At 36.9% G+C, this 22,208-nt stretch overlaps 3 protein-coding genes and 1 non-coding gene across 5 annotated transcripts; 3 read left to right on the top strand and 1 right to left on the bottom strand.

Moving 5' to 3' along the window:
- Window positions 1-16: 16 nt before the first annotated feature.
- LOC103513124 (surfeit locus protein 1) lies at window positions 17-9,432 on the top strand. Of its 2 annotated transcripts, XM_017445689.2 has the most exons (7): window positions 17-171; window positions 508-731; window positions 903-1,100; window positions 1,430-1,600; window positions 1,763-1,906; window positions 2,452-2,554; window positions 9,207-9,432. In XM_017445689.2, the coding sequence occupies exons 1-6, from the start codon at window positions 133-135 to the stop codon at window positions 2,507-2,509; spliced, it is 834 nt and encodes a 277-aa protein (XP_017301178.1). In that variant the 5' UTR covers window positions 17-132; the 3' UTR covers window positions 2,510-2,554; window positions 9,207-9,432. The 2 variants fall into 2 exon arrangements, with proteins under 2 accessions (XP_017301178.1, XP_008476156.1); XM_008477934.2 differs by lacking the exon at window positions 9,207-9,432 and having other exon boundaries at window positions 2,452-2,657.
- On the top strand, window positions 3,804-4,787 carry LOC113469016 (WD repeat-containing protein 91-like). The gene is made up of 3 exons (XM_026826412.1): window positions 3,804-3,908; window positions 4,119-4,345; window positions 4,635-4,787. The coding sequence occupies exons 2-3, from the start codon at window positions 4,226-4,228 to the stop codon at window positions 4,785-4,787; spliced, it is 273 nt and encodes a 90-aa protein (XP_026682213.1). The 5' UTR covers window positions 3,804-3,908; window positions 4,119-4,225.
- LOC103513126 (WD repeat-containing protein 91-like) lies at window positions 5,078-15,158 on the top strand. Its single transcript, XM_026826411.1, has 9 exons — window positions 5,078-5,123; window positions 5,562-5,684; window positions 6,486-6,592; window positions 9,754-9,759; window positions 12,475-12,481; window positions 13,235-13,403; window positions 13,764-13,882; window positions 14,206-14,290; window positions 14,879-15,158. The coding sequence occupies exons 1-9, from the start codon at window positions 5,078-5,080 to the stop codon at window positions 15,156-15,158; spliced, it is 942 nt and encodes a 313-aa protein (XP_026682212.1).
- Window positions 15,159-18,974: 3,816 nt separating this feature from the next.
- Trnav-uac lies at window positions 18,975-19,046 on the bottom strand. Its single transcript has one exon. It is a non-coding gene; the product is annotated as a tRNA-Val (tRNA).
- Between the last annotated feature and the right edge of the window lie 3,162 nt (window positions 19,047-22,208).

Raw genomic sequence — 22,208 nt, 5'->3', positions numbered from 1 at the left:
CTTTTTTGAGAAAGAAGGCCGGAAAATATAATCTCTACCTCTACTCTACATTGGAGTCCCTTTAGAAGTGGTACTGATTTTTAGGACAACTCCCCGTGATCCGTGACAAAACACCGTGTTTTAATCTAAAGGATGGCCAAAAGTGGTGTTACTTTTGGAACATTGATTCTGGTAAGTTTTCCATCAATCCTGGATTACATCATAGGATCCAAGTATGTACCTATTAGTCTGCAACTTGGTAAGGAGACACCCATTTAATGGCTTTTTATATGGTCATACTGAGATTTTTTTTTAACATAAATATTGTTTGCATGCAGCATCTAGTCTGGGTCCCAGACATTCTGGCATTTCACTATTACTTGGATATTGGAAAAGACAGAATGAAATCTGAATGACCTATGCTTTAAATCTTGTCCAACCAACTATATAGTTATGTACTTACTATCTACCTATTTACCTCCCTTATTTATATTGTGTATTAATGTTATTTCTCTTTAATTTTTACAGAGGAGATCATTTCACAACACCCAAAAAAGTTTTAGATATGTACGTCATAGTGAACTATTAAAATCAAATGAGAGCACTGCTATTGGGAAGTATATTTTTCTCACCGTACCAGTGACAACACTTGGCCTGGGATTATGGCAAATATATCGAATGCAGTGGAAAGAAAATCTAATATCTGAGCTTCAAACAAAAACAAATCTCCCTACCGTTGATTTTCCAGCTGAGTGAGTTACATTTTTTTTTTTTCAAATGAATCCATTGAGAGTCCAATAGCCTATTAACAATTTTTGTCCCTAAAACAGTTTCACAAAGTTTGCATGAAGAAATTAAAAAAAGAAAAAAAAAAATATACAGGTACCTACCACCTACTAATGAGATTTACTCTTTGCTTCAAGCTTATCAGAATTAGAGCAGCTTGAATACAGACGTGTCCGAGTCCAAGGTCATTTTGATCACACCAGAGAAGTTTATCTAGGACCCAGGTCTTTGCTAAAAGGCGGAGGCAGCACATCTACAGGAAGTCTCATGAGTCAAGGATCTGGGGCAAAGTCAGGATATTATGTTGTCACACCCTTCATTTTATCAGATAGAAAGTAAGTGAATAATAGGTACCTTTGAATGATAATGTAGGGCATTCGTCAGGATATTATGTTGTCACACCCTTCATTTTATCAGATAGAAAGTAAGTGAATAATAGGTACCTTTGAATGATAATGTAGGGCATTGGGTAATTACCTACTGTAGGTACATAGCTTTTTTTTTTATCATACACTTTAACAGCTCATGTTCAAGGCATGATGGTCCATGACAACAGGTTATTGTCTGTTATGTTATGTGTTAACGTGACATGTGACAACAGAAAAAAATATGTTAAATAACAACCATTTTAATTGATGTCCCAAATTTCTCCTTTTATTTATAGTTTGGAAATTCTAGTGAACAGAGGTTGGGTGGAGCGAGACAAAAAAGACCCCAGAACAAGACAAGATGGCCAAGTGACTGAGAAAATTGTCCTCGAAGGGATTGTAAGGCAATCTGAAGCAAGGCCTGTGTTTGTACCCAAGTATCGCGGTGGTGACGTTTGGCAATATAGGTGAGTAATGTCAGGGAATGGCTTTTTTTTTTTCTCTCTCTCTTATAATTTTATTATAGAATTTTTCCAAGTCAATATCTTGCTTCCTGTAGCAAACAAAGAATGAAAGATTTTAAGAAAACCAAGGACTATCCCTTACTAAAAATATTGTGACTTTTTCAGAGACCTGGATGAAATGTCCACAATATTGGGTACAAGTCCCATATTTTTAGATGCCTGTGTAGATTCGGACATACCAGGAGGTCCCATTGGAGGTCAGACAAGAGTAACACTGAGGAATGAGCATTTATCATATGTCTTGACATGGTAAGAATTATTCGGAGTTGAAGAAGTTTTGGGACATGTTAGCTCAGTGAGAGCGCCCTGCTTATCATGCAGAAGGTCCCGGGTTGTCATGCAGAAGGTGCCCACCATTAAAATCCACAATATTGGGTACAAGTCCCATATTTTTAGATGCCTGTGTAGATTCGGATATACCAGGAGGTCCCATTGGAGGTCAGACAAGAGTAACACTGAGGAATGAGCATTTATCATATGTCCTGACATGGTAAGAATTATTCGGAGTTGAAGAAGTTTTGGGGCATGTTAGCTCAGTGAGAGCGCCCTGCTTATCATGCAGAAGGTCCCAGGTTGTCATGCAGAAGGTGCCCACCATTAAAATAAGAAAAAAAAAAAATGTCCTTAATGGTACAGACTTTTTCAGTTTGACCAGCCATTTTGCGCTCGTAGTAAGAGATACAAACTTGAGTCCTTTGAGGAATACCCTCCCCCTCCATATCACCATTTTTATTTTTAGAAGAATTAATTCAATAAAATTACTGGTAATGATTTTATTTGGTCTTTTGTTCCAGGCTAGGAATCAGTGTAGGATCCTCGATATTGTGGTGGAAAAAGTTCGGAAAGAAATGAGAGACAGTGTGGCCTATGTGTATAGCTGTGAATAGTCTACCATAGATTGCCATATTGTTAAAATAAAGCTGATCTCCTGAAATAGAATCACGAAAAAGAGTAAATAGAACCATGATGTACATTGCAGTGCAATAGTCCTAAATTTTATTCAGTGTAGGATCCTCGATATTGTGGTGGAAAAAGTTCGGAAAGAAATGAGAGACAGTGTGGCCTATGTGTATAGCTGTGAATAGTCTGTCATAGATTGCCATATTGTTAAAATAAAGCTGATCTCCTGAAATAGAATCAGAAAAAAGAGTAAATAGAACCATATATGAGATACATTGCAGTGGAATAGTCCTAAATTTTTATAAAAAATGGATGTGGCACACAGCACACAAAGGATCTGATAAGAGAATGCCTTAACCTTAACATAATATTAAAATATAATGTATTGTGAGGATGAGGACCCTCGAGATTTTGCAAGGACCTTATTTCGTCTTCGCGATGAAGAGACTGTTAAGACAGTGACTTGGTCCACAGGTTGGGTTTAAATCCCGGTCAGCGCGTAATATTTTTAAGAACAATAAAAAATTTATTTCCGTCTACCAAATGATGAATGTATTGCTAATGTTTTTTAATAGACATGTGATTTTTTGGTAATTATACAGAAGTCACGTCCGTGGAAAAGAAAAACTCCTTCTTGCGTTTAACCTAACCCTATAATAACACTAATCACTGCTCGTTTGTGCCAGTTCCTTTGGTAGCAATATTCCACGGACGTGACTTCCGGTAGTTTATTTTCCCTAATTATTGAATATTTTCTCAACTAGGTACATGGTTTTTTTATGAAGCCATGTTGACTACTGATAAAAATATGAGCCAAAGTTATAGGTATCTCTGTTTCCTGCCCCCTAAGTTGTACCTACATAGGTAGATACTTACCTAATCCTCTTCCCTTTTCGTCCCCTATTTGACCCAATTCTCCATTCTTCAGTTATCTGAATCTGTCAATCAATTCCTTTTTTCCCACGATCCCCTCTCACCCTTCTTAGACCAGATTCGTGCATACATTGGAAACATCAAGCGTTTCTCAAGTCAGGTTTGATTGAGGAAATCTGAAATCACTTGTTAAACGCCTTAACTAGCTTACGTAAGATAGGGGTTACATTACATTTTTTCGGCGCTCTCTTCCAAACAAATAGGCAAACAAAATGGCGTTGATAATTTGGCTTCACTTTTTTTGGAGGTGGGTCAACACTCCCCTCTCTTGTTAATGCATGGTGTCAACACCCGCGAAAATTTCAATTTAGAGAAATTCAAAAAAATTGAAATTTTGGAAATTTGTGCAAATTTTTTCAAGATTTCAAGTAATCAAGTCAAGAGTCAAGAAGCTTTCTCACTTTTCCTCTAATTCAAGGTAATGTGAGTTTATTCATCATCTCCGAAATTAGGGTGTACAGGCTTGGAGGAAGAGAAGCTGCAAATGACATAGGTACAATATGGAACATTATATATGGTTGTGAAACATCCCCGATACATTACCAGATTTTGAGCTGGAAAAGCCTAGGTTTCTATGATATGATTATGTTTGCCTTTTCCAATTATTCATCACTTGCTTTTGTTTCAGGAAAGAATGATGGAGAACACAAGGCATATTTGGAATGTATCTGAAAACTGAGAGTTGTTGGAAATAAAGTTCACTAAATACATTGCTTGTTATATGAAAGCACAACCATGACACATATTCAATACATTGATGAACTCATACGAGAGTATCTTCTCTTTCGAGGATTTGCTGGAACATTGAAAATGTTTGACATTGAATTGAAGCAGGACAAAGAGAAAGGATTTAGAGTAAGTCTCCTTGCAACTACAACCATGTTTGACATCAACATTTTGAAATTAGTGTAAAAGTGTTACAATAAATCAAAAAGCCTAATTCCTTGGGAGGGCAAAAAAATTAAAATGATTCAGTATAGAATACAAGCCCAAATAGTCCCATTATGCTAGGAAATGTGCCTGTGTCTTCTCTGATTTCTGTCAATTTTTGAATGAATTGATGAAATATCATCCCAATATGTGGTCAACCATAAAAAAACTTGAGCTCTCAAGTCATCCATTAATTTGTGTTGTGGGATTTCAGGTAGATAGAATTGTGGACCAATTTCTTCAGCTGATCTATGCCCATGATCTCACTGCTGTCCGAGAGTTCTGGAGTCATCTACACACCAGAATGTTTTCCAAGCTGGAAAAAGAATTCACAAGCTGTAAGTTACTCCTGATCTCACTCATTTGAAAACACTTAAAATAGAAAAGAAGTTGGAAGCAAACAGTTGATTATCATAACTGTTTACAAGATTGGTCTTGTTTGGGAAAATTTCCATTTTAGGGAGAATAAGTAGTTGATGCTATGCATACCCATTAACATTACCAACAGTAAATTATCAGCTCCTTTTCTTATTCTTCATCTTCTTTATTTATTTATTTTCAGCCCTGAAAAAACTTGAGAATGGAGTGTTAAAATTGTTCCTAGTCAATGCAATTTGTAACAATAAATCTGACAAAGTGACAGAGTTCCTCAGTAAAATGGCACCTGAACTTCAGCATCAACCAGAGTGGAGTGAATGGTTTTGTAAGTATCCATCAGCCATCCATTTCATTAACTAAATCCTGAAATGATGCTCCTTGCACTGCAAAAATTGACTTTTTGAGCTAGGAGTGCAAAATTTGGAGTGAGTCTTCTTTACAAGAATGGTTTCACCTGTGTATTTCTAACACAGAATTATGTAGTGCACAATTTTTTGTTGGCTATTTTAGACTGTACTTACCCCAACATGACAAAGAACTAGTTAAAATCCAAGTAAAAAAGAAAAGAAAAAAAAAGTGACATAATGCTTGATGTAACTTGATAAAGCAGTTATTTCAAAGGATTGGTAGAGGTTTTGATGCATTTTTATGTAAATATTTCAAACTATTTATCTATTTCATTGTTTGTTCTTCTTCATTTTTCAGTGATTCCTTTCATCAAGAATCCAGAAGAGAACACCTTGTTTTCTCTCTATTTCTCTAGACAATGGCAAGATACTCTCCTCATATCCCTGCACAATTTCCTTGCTTGCTGACAAAGTGACAGAGTTCCTCAGTAAAATGGCACCTGAACTTCAGCATCAACCAGAGTGGAGTGAATGGTTTTGTAAGTATCCATCACCCATTCATTTCATTAACTAAATCCTGAAATGATGCTCCTTGCACTGCAAAAATTGACTTTTTTTTGCTAAAGGATGGCCAAAAGTGGTGTTACTTTTGGAACATTGATTCTGGTAAGTTTTCCATCAATCCTGGATTACATCATAGGATCCAAGTATTCCAAGTATGTACCTATTACTCGCCGGGGGACAAGATGGCTCCTTGTACAAGATAGATGTACGGCAGAACCAAGTCCTAACTAAGATACCTCTGCATGATAGTCCAATCACGAGCTTGCGTTTACACCAGGACAATGTGTCGGTGTATACCATGTCTTCCAGTCAGGTGAGTTAGTATCCCGACTCGGGTGAAAATTTAATAATATGAATAATAATTTAAACAAATAAATAAATGCCGTTTCTTTGTGTTATTATATGATAACTTTGGTGCTCACTGCAGCATTGTAAGATTATACAAATATCTCAAAAATCCAGCTCTTAATGTTTACCCACCATGCTCTCACGGTCGCTATGCGCATCAATATTACATAGACTTTCAAGAATGGTTTCACCTGTGTATTTCTAACACAGAATTATGTAGTGCACACTTTGTTGTTGGCTATTTCAGACTGTACTTACCCCAACATGACAAAGAACTGGTTGAAATTCAAGTTTAAAAAAAGTGACATAATGCTTGACGTAACTTGATAAAGCAGTTATTTCAAAGGATTGGTAGAGGAAAAATTGTTTTGATGCATTTTTATGTAATTATTTATCTATTTCATTGTTTGTTCTTCTTCATTTTTCAGTGATTCCTTTCATCAAGAATCCAGAAGAGAACACCTTGTTTTCTCTCTATTTCTCTAGACAGTGGCAAGATACTCTCCTCATATCCCTGCACAATTTCCTTGCTTGTAAATAAAAATCAGCCTAAAAAATCTTTGTGCTCTATAGCGATGTACTTGAGTTTGATCCAAGGAGCATGATTTTAATTTCTAAAAAAAAGCTGGGTCTGTAAATTGTATGACCAAATAGCCAATCAGAACACAGACGCTGCCCTGCTGAGTAATGACGAGATCACGCCGACCAATGAGAATCGAGCGCTGCCTGGCCACGCCCCCAGGGCCACACCCACCAGTCTGGATCTATTCAGCACTCCCATGACGTCACTAAGGTCTCGGCCCATGTCCATGCATTCTCCTCCCAGTGTGTATACTACCCCTACTGTGTATAGTCTCCCCTCCACCCCCTCCCATCCTGTGGAGACATTCTCCCTACCTGACATACCCAAGGCAGTCGAGCCCGGGCACTGTTTCGCAGTTCCTGTAAAAGAAATATTATAAAGGAATTTTTAAATTGTTGACAGACTATGGATTCGAAGGTCATCCCTTCAGAAAAGATTTTCCTTTGTCTGGATATGTTGAGGTAATTATAATTTAGAACTTTTTTTTTTTTTAATTTAAAGACCTCATTTAATTGTTGCTAGATGTCCAAGTGACCTCATTTAATGCAGTATTTTCATGCTAAACAGCAATAGCAATGGCTTGATGGCAAACAGTTTTTAGCACACAAAATGAACTTTTTTAATATAAGGCAGAAAGTAAAGAGATCACAAGTAGTCTATTGGATTGTTTTTTTTTTATCTTTTTTTTTTTTTTTTTTTCTATGTTTCCCTCTTTCTCTCTGCAGGTCAGATACGATGACGAGAAGAAACGTGTGGTTGTAGAACCTCTGGAATTAGCCCAGGAGTTCCGCAAGTTCCAACTGGAAACACCATGGGAACAATTTCCCAACTTTAGAAATACGCCTGGTTCTTCTGGCTCCGAAGAAATCCCACTGGATGAGAAAAAGGAAGAGGAGAAGAAGTAGACAACCTGCATTCAGATCACAAGTAAACGTTGAGTACACAGGTGGGAGTTTTTATTAGACAAAGCTGTAACAGGGGAGAAACAACTGTAATATGAAAGGGTTTCCAAGTTTCTACGTTTAAAGTGTGAGAGTGTGACATTTTAAATAGATAGAGGGGCCTGAGGGATTTAAAGTTGAAGGAATAATGAGGTCCTGAAAAGAGAAATACAAAAGAGTGAGTGTGTACATTTGTACAATTACCTTGAATACCTAGATAAAGGTAGAAAGTAGCCAGTGACGTACATGCTTAATACTCTTCAAATCACAAGTTGGCTTTATTTAATTTTAAACGGATACAAACACAATAAAACAAATATATTACCCACATTGTAAGAGCTTAAAAGTAGCAGCTTTGGTGAAAACACGCTCCATATGAACAAGTGATGTCTTTGTAAATAAATAATGAATAAATAAAATGTTAAATTTATCGCAACAAACGTGAGATTAATTCTGAAAATGTTAGTGTATTTGCGTGACTTGAAGCAAAAAGGTAAGAAAACAGCTAGGAAGTTAAGCGCGTACATATTGAAGTAAATGAGAACACCGGCTATGTAAGAGTTGTATTCAGTTTGTCCTATGTAACCAACTGTTATGTCAATGGTAGCTATGCTATTAGTAGAGCCTTGAAGGAAATAGTAGACACGTCCTAGCCATAAGTGTAACACAATACAGGCAAAGCTATTATCACGAAAGAGCACATTGGATATTAAATAACTAGATATACATAGTGAAGATATCAATGGAATATTGTAAGGTTTAAACAACAATACTGACAGTAGAATAGTGAACACTACAAGTGACTTGACTGAGGTTTGAGATGAGTTATAGAGTCGAAGTAATGTGAATGCTACATACAAGACCAATGATGAAATAGATACTACTAATGTGTACTCGCTAGTGAAGGGGAAGGTTTTATACAGAAAAGAAGACATAATATTAGTGGTGATGATGAGAGTAGACAGTCTGTTCCAGTGATTGTGGATAGGGCTAGAAACAATATGTACCATCGAGCTTTCACACAATTTATCACAGGCATTATGTTCGATAATTAAACAAACTAAATATACAGAGATCAGACTTAGAGAAGAGAATACAGTTAAATACATAGGATTATTCAATTGAAACCAATAGGACAATGTACATGAGACATCTGCTTCCTCGTCTAACCATTTTACATTGATGCTACGTAATAATCTATGCAAGATGAACATGGCTAGAATAGCACTTTGCTTACTCTTGTGCTTTGTGTTGAGTAAAATGTAGAATAGAAATGTGTTGAGCACATACATCCAAACATTATGCTCATTTTCAATGTAACTGGTGGACAAGCAGCATAGGATCGTCATTCCTGTAAGAAATACTAACAACTTCATTTGAGTGGAAAATAGGTTTTCTTCTATACTACTATTATTTTCGAGATCAAACATTATGCTCATTTTCAATGTAACTGGTGGACAAGCAGCATAGGATCGTCATTCCTGTAAGAAATACTAACAACTTCATTTGAGTAGAAAATGGGTTTTCTTCTATACTACTATTATTTTCGAGATCTACATCATAAATTCCTTTAAATTCAATATTCGGACAGTTTGTTGTGTATAGCTGTGAATAGTCTACCATAGATTGCCATATTGTTAAAATAAAGCTGATCTCCTGAAATAGAATCACGAAAAAGAGTAAATATACGTAGAACCATGATGTACATTGCAGTGCAATATAGTCCTAAATTTTATAAAAATGGATGTGGCATACAGCACACAAAGGATCTGATAGGAGAATGCCTTAACCTTAACATAATATTAAAATATAATGTATTGTGAGGATGAGGACCCTCGAGATTTTGCAAGGACCTTATTTCGTCTTCGCGATGGGAAATGGCCCTTTTTAGGAAGTTTGATAGAGGGAACTGTATATTCTAAGGGTAGCCACTCATTATCAGGTAGACCTGATCAGGTCTCAGGTATACCTGCTGGAGTCAGTTCTACCTGATAGTGTGTGTGCTCATCAGGTAGACCTGACAATCGGATCTTTTCAGTCGCACTTGTCAGGTCTACCTGATAGTGAATGACTGGCCCAAGATCTTATTGTTCCGAAAGGGAAGAGAGCAGGAAGACAGGATAGAAGAAAACCAGGCGTTCCGAGAACGATCCCTACCCTATAAAATTGTTCGTCTATTCCCCCAGGAGAACTTCACAGAACACAAGTGTGCTGTCACTCAGGTCAAATTCAACTCGAGTGGTACTCATGTGGCGAGTGGTGATGTAGAAGGATACCTCAAGATTTGGACTCCCTCTCCTGTCCCGAAGTAAGTTCATATTCAAACATTTTGTTGCTAGATTGGTTGATAATTTGGCTTCACTTTTTTTGGAGGTGGGTCAACACTCCCCTCTCTTGTTAATGCATGGTGTCAACACCCGCGAAAATTTCAATTTAGAGAAATTCAAAAAAATTGAAATTTTGGAAATTTGTGCAAATTTTTTCAAGATTTCAAGTAATCAAGTCAAGAGTCAAGAAGCTTTCTCACTTTTCCTCTAATTCAAGGTAATGTGAGTTTATTCATCATCTCCGAAATTAGGGTGTACAGGCTTGGAGGAAGAGAAGCTGCAAATGACATAGGTACAATATGGAACATTATATATGGTTGTGAAACATCCCCGATACATTACCAGATTTTGAGCTGGAAAAGCCTAGGTTTCTATGATATGATTATGTTTGCCTTTTCCAATTATTCATCACTTGCTTTTGTTTCAGGAAAGAATGATGGAGAACACAAGGCATATTTGGAATGTATCTGAAAACTGAGAGTTGTTGGAAATAAAGTTCACTAAATACATTGCTTGTTATATGAAAGCACAACCATGACACATATTCAATACATTGATGAACTCATACGAGAGTATCTTCTCTTTCGAGGATTTGCTGGAACATTGAAAATGTTTGACATTGAATTGAAGCAGGACAAAGAGAAAGGATTTAGAGTAAGTCTCCTTGCAACTACAACCATGTTTGACATCAACATTTTGAAATTAGTGTAAAAGTGTTACAATAAATCAAAAAGCCTAATTCCTTGGGAGGGCAAAAAAATTAAAATGATTCAGTATAGAATACAAGCCCAAATAGTCCCATTATGCTAGGAAATGTGCCTGTGTCTTCTCTGATTTCTGTCAATTTTTGAATGAATTGATGAAATATCATCCCAATATGTGGTCAACCATAAAAAAACTTGAGCTCTCAAGTCATCCATTAATTTGTGTTGTGGGATTTCAGGTAGATAGAATTGTGGACCAATTTCTTCAGCTGATCTATGCCCATGATCTCACTGCTGTCCGAGAGTTCTGGAGTCATCTACACACCAGAATGTTTTCCAAGCTGGAAAAAGAATTCACAAGCTGTAAGTTACTCCTGATCTCAATCATTTGAAAACACTTAAAATGGAAAAGAAGTTGGAAGCAAACAGTTGATTATCATAACTGTTTACAAGATTGGTCGTTTGGGAAAATTTCCATTTTAGGGAGAATATGAAAAGTAAAATCCCATCCCTCTACTGTTGTCATGGGATTTTTCTCGAAAAATCTCGTCCTCAACACGCTCCCCTGTGCTAGATCCAAAAGTTGTGCTCTTTTTTCTTTTTGGTTTTTGCGAATCTAATGATAAGAAGGCCGGAAAATATAATCTCTACCTCTACTCTACATTGGAGTCCCTTTAGAAGTGGTACTGATTTTGAGAACCCCTGATTACCCAAGAAAAAATGTGCTAACTTCTCATTTGATAAACAGATTGATTAAAAAAAAAAAAAAATTGCTCTTTTCGGTTTTTCCGAAAATCCGAATCTAATGATAAGAAGGTAAAGAACTTAAAGAAGGCCGGAAAATCTATAATCTCTACCTCTACTCTACATCTGAGTCCCTTTAGAAGTGGTACTGGTTTTTAGGACAACTCCCCGTGATCCGTGACAAAACACCGTGTTTTAATCTAAAGGATGGCCAAAAGTGGTGTTACTTTTGGAACATTGATTCTGGTAAGTTTTCCATCAATCCTGGATTACATCATAGGATCCAAGTATGTACCTATTAGTCTGCAACTTGGTAAGGAGACACCCATTTAATGGCTTTTTATATGGTCATACTGAGATTTTTTTTTAACATAAATATTGTTTGCATGCAGCATCTAGTCTGGGTCCCAGACATTCTGGCATTTCACTATTACTTGGATATTGGAAAAGACAGAATGAAATCTGAATGACCTTTACCTATTAGTCTGCAACTTGGTAAGGAGACACCCATTTAATGGCTTTTTATATGGTCATACTGAGATTTTTTTTTAACATAAATATTCCAGTTTGCATGCAGCAGCTAGTCTGGGTCCCAGACATTCTGGCATTTCACTATTACTTGGATATTGGAAAAGACGGAATGAAATCTGAATGACCTATGCTTTAAATCTTGTCCAACCAACTATATAGTTATGTACTTACTATCTACCTATTTACCTCCCTTATTTATATTGTGTATTAATGTTATTTCTCTTTAATTTTTACAGAGGAGATCATTTCACAACACCCAAAAAGGTTTTAGATATGTACGTCATAGTGAACTATTAAAATCAAATGAGAGCACTGCTATTGGGAAGTATATTTTTCTCACTGTACCAGTGACAACACTTGGCCTGGGATTATGGCAAATATATCGAATGCAGTGGAAAGAAAATCTAATATCTGAGCTTCAAACAAAAACAAATCTCCCTACCGTTGATTTTCCAGCTGAGTGAGTTACATTTTTTTTTTTTCAAATGAATCCATTGAGAGTCCAATAGCCTATTAACAATTTTTGTCCCTAAAACAGTTTCACAAAGTTTGCATGAAGAAATTAAAAAAAGAAAAAAAAAAATATACAGGTACCTACCACCTACTAATGAGATTTACTCTTTGCTTCAAGCTTATCAGAATTAGAGCAGCTTGAATACAGACGTGTCCGAGTCCAAGGTCATTTTGATCACACCAGAGAAGTTTATCTAGGACCCAGGTCTTTGCTAAAAGGCGGAGGCAGCACATCTACAGGAAGTCTCATGAGTCAAGGATCTGGGGCAAAGTCAGGATATTATGTTGTCACACCCTTCATTTTATCAGATAGAAAGTAAGTGAATAATAGGTACCTATTGTTGAATGGTAATTTAGGGAATTGGGTAATTACCTACTGTAGGTACATAGCTTTTTTTTATCATACACTTTAACAGCTCATGTTCAAGGCATGATGGTCCATGACAACAGGTTATTGTCTGTTATGTTATGTGTTAACATGACACATGACAACAGAAAAAAATATGTTACTACCTATTTACCTCCCTTATTTATATTGTGTATTAATGTTATTTCTCTTTAATTTTTACAGAGGAGATCATTTCACAACACCCAAAAAAGTTTTAGATATGTACGTCATAGTGAACTATTAAAATCAAATGAGAGCACTGCTATTGGGAAGTATATTTTTCTCACCAGAAGTAGACAACCTGCATTCAGATCACAAGTAAACGTTGAGTACACAGGTGGGAGTTTTTATTAGACAAAGCTGTAACAGGGGAGAATCAACTGTAATATGAAAGGGTTTCCAAGTTTCTACGTTTAAAGTGTGACATTTTAAATAGATAGAGGGGCCTCCCCAACCTGTACTATGTAGTTACGAGGAGGAAGTTACTCGGTTACGTCGCCTTACTGAAGAGAATGAAATGCTGAGGGCAAGATTGAACCTATCCTTGGCCCAAGGTCAGACACCTTCGGCACAAGCCCCTATGGATTTGATGGACGACTTTTATAATATTGCTCAGTGAGTATTTTCATATTATTATTTTACTTTTTCTCGAAAGGTTTAATGTCACTGTATAACTGCTAAAGTCTTTAGTGACAGGGATTTTACCCCCATTCGGCGACAGACTACCCGCCTACTCATATTAACCTCAGCCAGCCTGAGTCAGCACAACGCTCTTGTATAGATTATTACCCATCCGGACACCAGTCTCGCGCAACGTTGGGCTTAACTTCAATGATCCATTGGGAGAACTGGTGTATTCAATGTGCTGTTACCGCTCTCTTTTATCTAACCTTTTGTCAAGTTGTTTAAATATTGTTCAGGCTGGTGTTGATTTTGTTTTATTCATACACCTATTTCCTCTTTGTCAATTTTCAGGGAAACACCTACAACTACCAATGAGTCTCAGGTGAAATCCTTGAAGAATTTGATCAAATCGATAGGAGGCGGGGGACAACCTTCGAATCCCATTTTGAATAACACTGGAAATTCCACGTGTAAGTGCCTACTTGTAGATGTGTAGATGAACGACAGGATATGTATGATTTCTTCTTTGGCTTTCGCCAGCCGTTCTGAGAACGAACCTTATCTGTTTCAAATAAAGTTTGCACCTTGCGGGAATCGAACCCGCGACCTAGCGCTTACAAGGCAGACGCGGTACCATCCAAGCTAACTAGGTTAGGCTGGCTTTTATGGATTTAATGTGTATAACAGAATAGAAGACGAAGAATATCATTATATAACTGCTAAGGTCTTTAGTGACAGGGTTAACATCTGTGTACGATTCAGTTCTCTTCTTAATCCATTGCTATCACTGTAGTCTATTCAGTTTCAGATAATAAACCAGTTAGTAAGCAGAGACAAAGTTCCACTCCTTCTCATCAGATGAAAATGGCGTCTCCTAGGTAAGATTTGGTCCCCTTATTTTGTGTTTTCTTGAGGAGAAAAAAGAACTTTCATTCGGAGATTAAATTAAATCAAATCAAATTTTGATTGGATTATTCGGAGATTAAATCAAATTTTGATTGGATTATTCGGAGATTAAATCAAATTTTGATTGGATTATTCGGAGATTAATTTGATAGAGGTTTAACGTGACTGTATAACTGTTAAGGTCTTTAGTGATGGAAGCTTCACCTTCCATTCGGTGATAAGCCACTCGCCTCCTCACATTAACTTCACCCAGCCTGAGTGGGGCCGGGAAAAGCTAGGAGGGTGAGATTGCCCAGATGGTCACCCATCCAATTACCAACCACGCGCAACTTACGAGAAAGGAAGAATTTAGAATAAAAAATTACAAAAAATAAACTTCTCTTCTTCTTGCTAGCCTTTTCCTACTTAAATAGGGTCAGCGTTTCTTGTCAGTCTATTTCAGGCAGCCTTATTGTGTGCCTCATGTCCTGTTATTATTATTATTATTTTTTTTTTTACTCAAGTCTTACAAAAAATAAACTAAAAATTAATAACGGAAAAAATGTGTTCGGTTATTTCAGTGCGGAAGAGAAAGTTCCACACCTGGGCGTGGCCAAGCGATCTGCCTCCGTAGAAGGAAGGAAGCTAAGGGACAGCTCTCTATCTCACGCTTCTCCCTCTTCCTCCAGTAAATCCTCACAGTCATTCCTAGTACTCAGTCAGGTAAGGGAAAACCTAACATCAATCAATATTGTAAGTGTACTATCAATCAATATTGTAAGTGTACTAAAGGGGAATGTCAAACAATGTTATAGGGGAATGTCAAACAATGTTATCACTCTGGGAAATGGCCCTTTTTAGGAAGTTTGATAGAGGGAACTGTATATTCTAAGGGTAGCACAAGTACCTACCTACAATCAAACTTGCCTCTGTACTCTGTAGTACAGTTTTTTAAATGCTCGGTGGATGAAGAGGGCAGGTTCGAATCCCATCTTCGAATTGAGGTATGAAAAATAGTTTTAAAAAATTAAAACACATCGTAAATTTAAATGATTTTCAATTATTTTTATTACAAAAACAATATAGGAGAAACACAGCAAGGTTTTGTTTTTCGTCTAAAAATATATAAATTATTATTGTAATATTTTCAATAGTTTTAGGTTTATTAACGTATAATTTATCATAATTTAAGGGTAGTCTAATTTTTATTCATGTGTATTTTTTCCGTTGTGATGATCAGTTCAGATAACCCGTTTTCTCTACCTATTATTTTACAAGCTATTTTTTTCCCTAATTTATTCTTTGTACCTTTATTTTCCACCGTCACTGGTACGGTGAGAAAAATATACTTCCCAATAGCAGTGCTCTCATTTGATTTTAATAGTTCACTATGACGTACATATCTAAAACATTTTTGGGTGTTGTGAAATGATCTCCTCTGAAAAAATTAAAGAGAAATAACATTAATACACATTAATATAAATAAGGGAGGTAATTAGGTAGATAGTAAGTACATAACTATATAGTTGGTTGGACAAGATTTAAAGCATAGGTCATTCAGATTTCATTCTGTCTTTTCCAATATCCAAGTAATAGTGAAATGCCAAAATGTCTGGGACCCAGACTAGCTGCTGCATGCAAACTGGAATGTTAAGTTCCACACCTGGGCGTGGCCAAGCGATCTGCCTCCGTAGAAGGAAGGAAGCTAAGGGACAGCTCTCTATCTCACGCTTCTCCCTCCAGTAAATCCTCACAGTCATTCCTAGTACTCAGTCAGGTAAGGGAAAAGCTAACATCAATCAATATTGTAAGTGTACTAAAGGGGAATGTCAAACAATGTTATAGGTACTAGTACCTTAATGTACTGTGGAAATCACTCTGGGAAATGGCCCTTTTTAGGAAGTTTGAAGAGGGAACTGTATATTCTAAGGGTAGTCACTCATTATCAGGTAGACCTGATCAGGTCTCAGGTATACCTGCTGGAGTCAGTTCTACCTGATAGTGTGTGTGCTCATCAGGTAGACCTGACAATCGGATCTTTTCAGTCGCACTTGTCAGGTCTATCTGATAGTGAATGACTGGCCTAAGGTCTTATTGTTCCGAAAGGGAAGAGAGCAGGAAGACAGGGTAGGAGAAAACCAGGCGTTCCGAGAACGATCCCTACCTTATAAAATTGTTCGTCTATTCCCTTCTTCGCGATGAAGAGACTGTTAAGACAGTGACTTGGTCCACAGGTTGGGTTTAAATCCCGGTCAGCGCGTAATATTTTTAAGAACAAGAAAAAATTTATTTCCGTCTACCAAATGATGAATGTATTGCTAATGTTTTTTAATAGACATGTGTTTTTTTATATATAATTTATTTTTTCTTGCCTATCTTACTTATAATATTAAGCATTAAGGAAATCGTCTATCTTTCAAAGATTATCTATCCCAGCCTAGTAGCTTGGAGGGTAGCGCGTCCATCTTGTAAGTGCAAGGTCGCGCAAGGTTCACAACAGGAAATTTACTTGCTGGCAGATTCGTGCATACATTGGAAACATCAAGCGTTTCTCAAGTCAGGTTTGATTGAGGAAATCTGAAATCACTTGTTAAACGCCTTAACTAGCTTACGTAAGATAGGGGTTACATTACATTTTTTCGGCGCTCTCTTCCAAACAAATAGGCTCTTCGCGATGAAGAGACTGTTAAGACAGTGACTTGGTCCACAGGTTGGGTTTAAATCCCGGTCAGCGCGTAATATTTTTAAGAACAATAAAAAATTTATTTCCGTCTACCAAATGATGAATGTATTGCTAATGTTTTTTAATAGACATGTGATTTTTTGGTAATTATACAGAAGTCACGTCCGTGGAAAAGAAAAACTCCTTCTTGCGTTTAACCTAACCCTATAATAACACTAATCACTGCTCGTTTGTGCCAGTTCCTTTGGTAGTAATATTCCATGGGCGTGACTTCTGCCACAAGTACCGATTTTTTTATAATTTATTTTTTCCTGCCTATCTTACTTATAATAATAAGGATTAAGGAAATCGTCTATCTTTCAAAGATCATCTATGCCAGCCTAATAGTAGCTTGGAGGGTAGCGCACCTTGTAAGTGCAAGGTTCACAACAGGAAAATTACTTGCTGGCAGATTCCAGATTCGTGCATACATTGGAAACATCAAGCGTTTCTCAAGTCAGGTTTGATTGAGGAAATCCGAAATCACTTGTTAAACGCCTTAACTAGCTTACGTAAGATGGGGGTTACATTTTTTTCGGCGCTCTCTTCCGGACAAGTAGGTAAACAAAATGGCGTTGATAATTTGGCTTCACTTTTTTTTGGATGTGGGTAAACACTCCACTCTCTTGTTAAAAAAATGGTGTCAACACCCGCGAAAATTTCAAATTTAGAGAAACTCAAAAAAATTGAAATTTTGGATTTTTGGAAATTTGTGCAAATTTTTTTCAAGTCAAGAAGCTTTCTCACTTTTCCTCTAATTCAAGGTAATGTGAGTTTATTCATCATCTCCGAAATCAGGGTGTACAGGCTTGGAGGAAGAGAAGCTGCAAATGACATAGGTACAATATGGAACATTATATGGTTGTGAAACATCCCTGTTGTTTCCAATAGTAAGCCCAATACTGGAGCTCTGTTGAGATTCGAGATCAAGACAAAGAAAATAGTAAGTTGGAAAATGGTTTCTTTGAAAGCAAAAATTGTCAATTTGAACTTGGAACTTGGAGGGTAACACACCTATTAGCTTGAAAGCGCTAAGTCGCGGGTTCGATTTCCGCGCGGGACGATCTTTATCCTAAGCAGAAAAGGTTCGTTCCCGTAACGACTGGCTCTTCGATTTTGGGGGCGATAAAACTCCTTCTCTCTTCAATTTCGGGGCGACAGTTTACATTTCCCTCTATCTAACTTCCAAAATTTAACTTGAAACTCACTCAATTGCTTTTCCTTCACAGGAGCACATCACAGCGGTGGATAGCAAGACACTCATCTTCTGTCTGACCTACAATCATTCTGGTCACGTGGCTGGCTCTTCGATTTTGGGGGCGATAAGACTCCTTCTCTCTTCGATTTCGGGGCGATAAGACCTCAGTAGTTTACAGTTCCCTCTATTAAACTTCCAAAAAATGAAACATGGAACTCACTCAATTGCTTTTCCTTCACAGGAGCACATCACAGTGGTGGATAGCAAGACACTCATCTTCTGTCTGACCTACAATCATTCCGGTCACGTGGTTCTCGCCGGGGGACAAGATGGCTCCTTGTACAAGATAGATGTACGGCAGAACCAAGTCCTAACTAAGATACCTCTGCATGATAGTCCAATTACGAGCTTGCGTTTACACCAGGACAATGTGTCTGTGTATACCATGTCTTCCAGTCAGGTGAGTTAGAATCCCGACTCGGGTGCAAATTTAATAATATGAATAATAATTTAAACAAATAAATAAATGCCGTTTCTTTGTGTTATTATATCATAACTTTGGTGCTCACTGCAGCATTGTAAGATTATACAAAAAATATCTCAAAAATCCAGCTCTTAATGTTTACCCACCATGCTCTCACCGCTCACCGGTCGCTATGCGCATCAATATTACATAGCTACTCATTTTCCTCATGAGACTGAATGGGCCCCGCAACAGCAAGTCACGGAATCAATCGTTTACTTGATACAATTTTTTTGACCCCGCCGGGAATCGAACCCGGGTCTCCCGCGTGTAAGGCAAGCGCAGTGACCACTATGCCATGGGAGCTGACTCGCAATCGGGCTTTTGAATTTTTCGCGAGTGAGTGATTATGATCATTGAACCACGAGTATACCTATTTTTCCCTCTCTCATTTCTCATTCCAGATCGTAAGGAGTTCATTGAATGAGACGGACGGGTCTGGATGTCATTGGGATGTGGGTCTCAAGAGTAACGTACAGCATGTGTTCTGTTTAAATCAAGCGGGAACTCATCTGCTACTCATATCCAACGAGTCTAAGGCGGGAACCATTTATAAGGTGAGTTTAAATACATACGTACAGACCATGGGCAAAAAACCACTTTTTTGAAATTAGAGGACCCCCTAAAAAACCTGGAACCATTTATAAGGTGAGTTTAAATACATACGTACAGACAATGGGCAAAAAACCACTTTTTTGAAATTAGAGGACCCCCAAAAAAACCCATCACTTAGAAGGCAGGCGTGCTACATTCCAAACTAACCAGGCTGACCTAATGTAACAAATCAGTCAATATCAATTTGTGGGTATGACAGTATTACAAGTCTTTCATTTACTTACTCAATCACAATATTTATCATCGCTCGTTTCTTTGACTTGTAATGGCGCCACTGGTCGCTACTCGATTAAAGTAGCTACTCAATTCGCCGCTAGAAAGTCAAAGGGGCGTAAGCGACAAAAAACAAAAAATGAGATTAACACACAGACATAATACGTTTAAGAGATACTATTGATAGCACGGACGGGCGTATGTGATTTCTAAACCATTGTAAAGAAATTGATTTTTTTATGATTAGGCGTATGTGATATTTGCGGAAACAATTGAAGCACAAATAGACTTAAGAGCGCTTACGAAAAATTTCGGGGAAAAAGTGAACTTCAATAAATTGAAATCGGATTAAAAAAAAGTGAAACATCAAGCTCCAAAAAATAAAAATTAAAATCTAAATTGCCTAATAACAAATAAAATACGAGAATAGTACCAAAGTACAAATTTACCAAATATTTGCAACACAAACACTACTATAAACTACCATTCTAAAAACAAAGCTGAGAACTAAAATTTTCCTGTGGTGAAAAAATTACTCTAAAATTGTGCCACTTCAGAATACGCTTATCCTAAAGGAAAGAACATTGGGAACCCAAAGTATTTCGACTGGCAAAGGGAGCATTTAGGTATAAATATGACTTTAAGGAAGAGGGGAGCAAGATTTTTCAATATGTGAAGTCTACAGCTGAATGAGATTGAGTAATCTATATTAATCAAAGACCGCAGATTGTGTACCATTCATCTAAATAAACTGGTAATATTACAAGGAGTACAGGTTACTTCAGAAAAGAAATCATTACTTATACATTATAATAGGTAGGTATACCTATACATTTTAAAATTACTTAGTTACATTAGATTGTTGTGCTCTTACCTACTCGCCATGGGTTGGCACTTTGGTTTGTCAGTAGAGAGGTTGAGAGTTCGTATCCCTGAATCTCATGGACATGAGCATAATAATAAAGGGATTTGTTGAGAAAGAAAATATATCATGCTCTACTGCCCCTCTTTGTTATTGGAGTTTAGTAGGCACGTAATAACACTTGGCAACGTTGCAATTAGTAAATTTATATACGAGACAGAACAAGCGACACGTGGCAACATGGCAATTAGTAAATTATTGTACAAGTGGCAACATTGCACATTGCTTTTAGTACAATAAAAATACAACACTTAGGTCAACATTTCAACCATAGGTGATATTATTTCTCGCGATTTTCTCAAGTTATGAAAAATCAAATGCTTCTCCAATATGCATGCATTTATGGACGGATGCACGCTTGAAAAATCATTGGGGAATGTCCTCTTATTACTAAAATCCTCTCTGACACCTCATTATAACATAACACAAAGAGCAAGGCATTTTTGAAGACTAAATTGTACAAGTACCTAATCATATTAGAACATGCCTAGCCTAGGTTTAGTATAACAGTGCATTATTCATCTGGAATTTTTCTCAGTAACACAAAGAGCAAGGCATTTTTGAAGACTAAATTGTACAAGTACCTAATCATATTAGAACATGCCTAGCCTAGGTTTAGTATAACAATGCAGTATCCATCTGGAATTTTTCTCAGGGGGGAAATTTAAAATAAACATATGTTTAAATGGGTAGAACGGTTGAAATAATATGTTAAGAATTCTGTTAGTTAATCAACAATGTTCAAGGCAATCAATATCAGACGTAATCTAAACAAAACCACATGCATAAAAAAAAATATTGGCTGGGTCTAAAGAATGTGGAAATTAGGATTTGATGGTCGTGCATTGGAAAAAAAATACTCTTGTTAAAAATGGAAGTTTAAAAATAAAATAGAAAGGAAAATTAAATTCTACAACTACGATGTCATTTAAAATAAATAGTGGATTAAGAGGAAGAAAAACGGCTGGGTCTAAAGAATGTGGAAATTAGGATTTGATGGTCGTGCATTGGAAAAAAAATACTCTTGTTAAAAATGGAAGTTTAAAAATATAATAGAAAGGAAAATTAAATTCTACAACTACGATGTCATTTAAAATAAATAGTGGATTAAGAGGAAGAAAAAGTAAAAAAGAGGTGGAATATTGAAAGGTTATAGGCTAGGAATGTACAAACTGGGAGAGAAGAAATAGAGAGAAAAAATAAATAAAAGGTAGAGCAAAAGATTCAAAAATCATCTACATCCCGAACCAAAGACCAGAAAAATTCGGACAAACTCTGCACCAAAACCCACAGCAGAAAGGTTATAGGCTAGGAATGTACAAACTGGGAGAGAAGAAATAGAGAGAAAAAATAAATAAAAGGTAGAGCAAAAGATTCAAAAATCCTCTACATCCCGAACCAAAGACCAGAAAAATTCGGACAAACTCTGCACCAAAACCCACAGCAATTCACACAAATGCCGAACCAGGAAGCTACCAACCTCCACAACCCAAGTAGAAATACCGCTCAAACTTTCTTGACTAAAACTACTGCCGTTAAAAACCCCACTAAAGGTACTACCACTAAAAATCCCACTGCTCAAATTACTACCATTAAACATCCCACTAATACCACTACTAAAAAGACCATTGCTAGAACTACTGCTGTTAAAAATCCCACTAAAGATGCCCCCGCTAAAAATCCCACTCAAAGCACTCCCGCTGAAAATCCCATCCAAA

This window comes from Diaphorina citri, unplaced genomic scaffold (genome assembly GCF_000475195.1).
Source record: "Diaphorina citri unplaced genomic scaffold, Diaci psyllid genome assembly version 1.1 scaffold928, whole genome shotgun sequence".
Classification (NCBI taxonomy): Eukaryota; Metazoa; Arthropoda; class Insecta; order Hemiptera; family Psyllidae; genus Diaphorina; species Diaphorina citri.
Note: the sequence above shows the minus strand (reverse complement) of the source record. Positions and strands in the feature narration are given on the sequence as shown.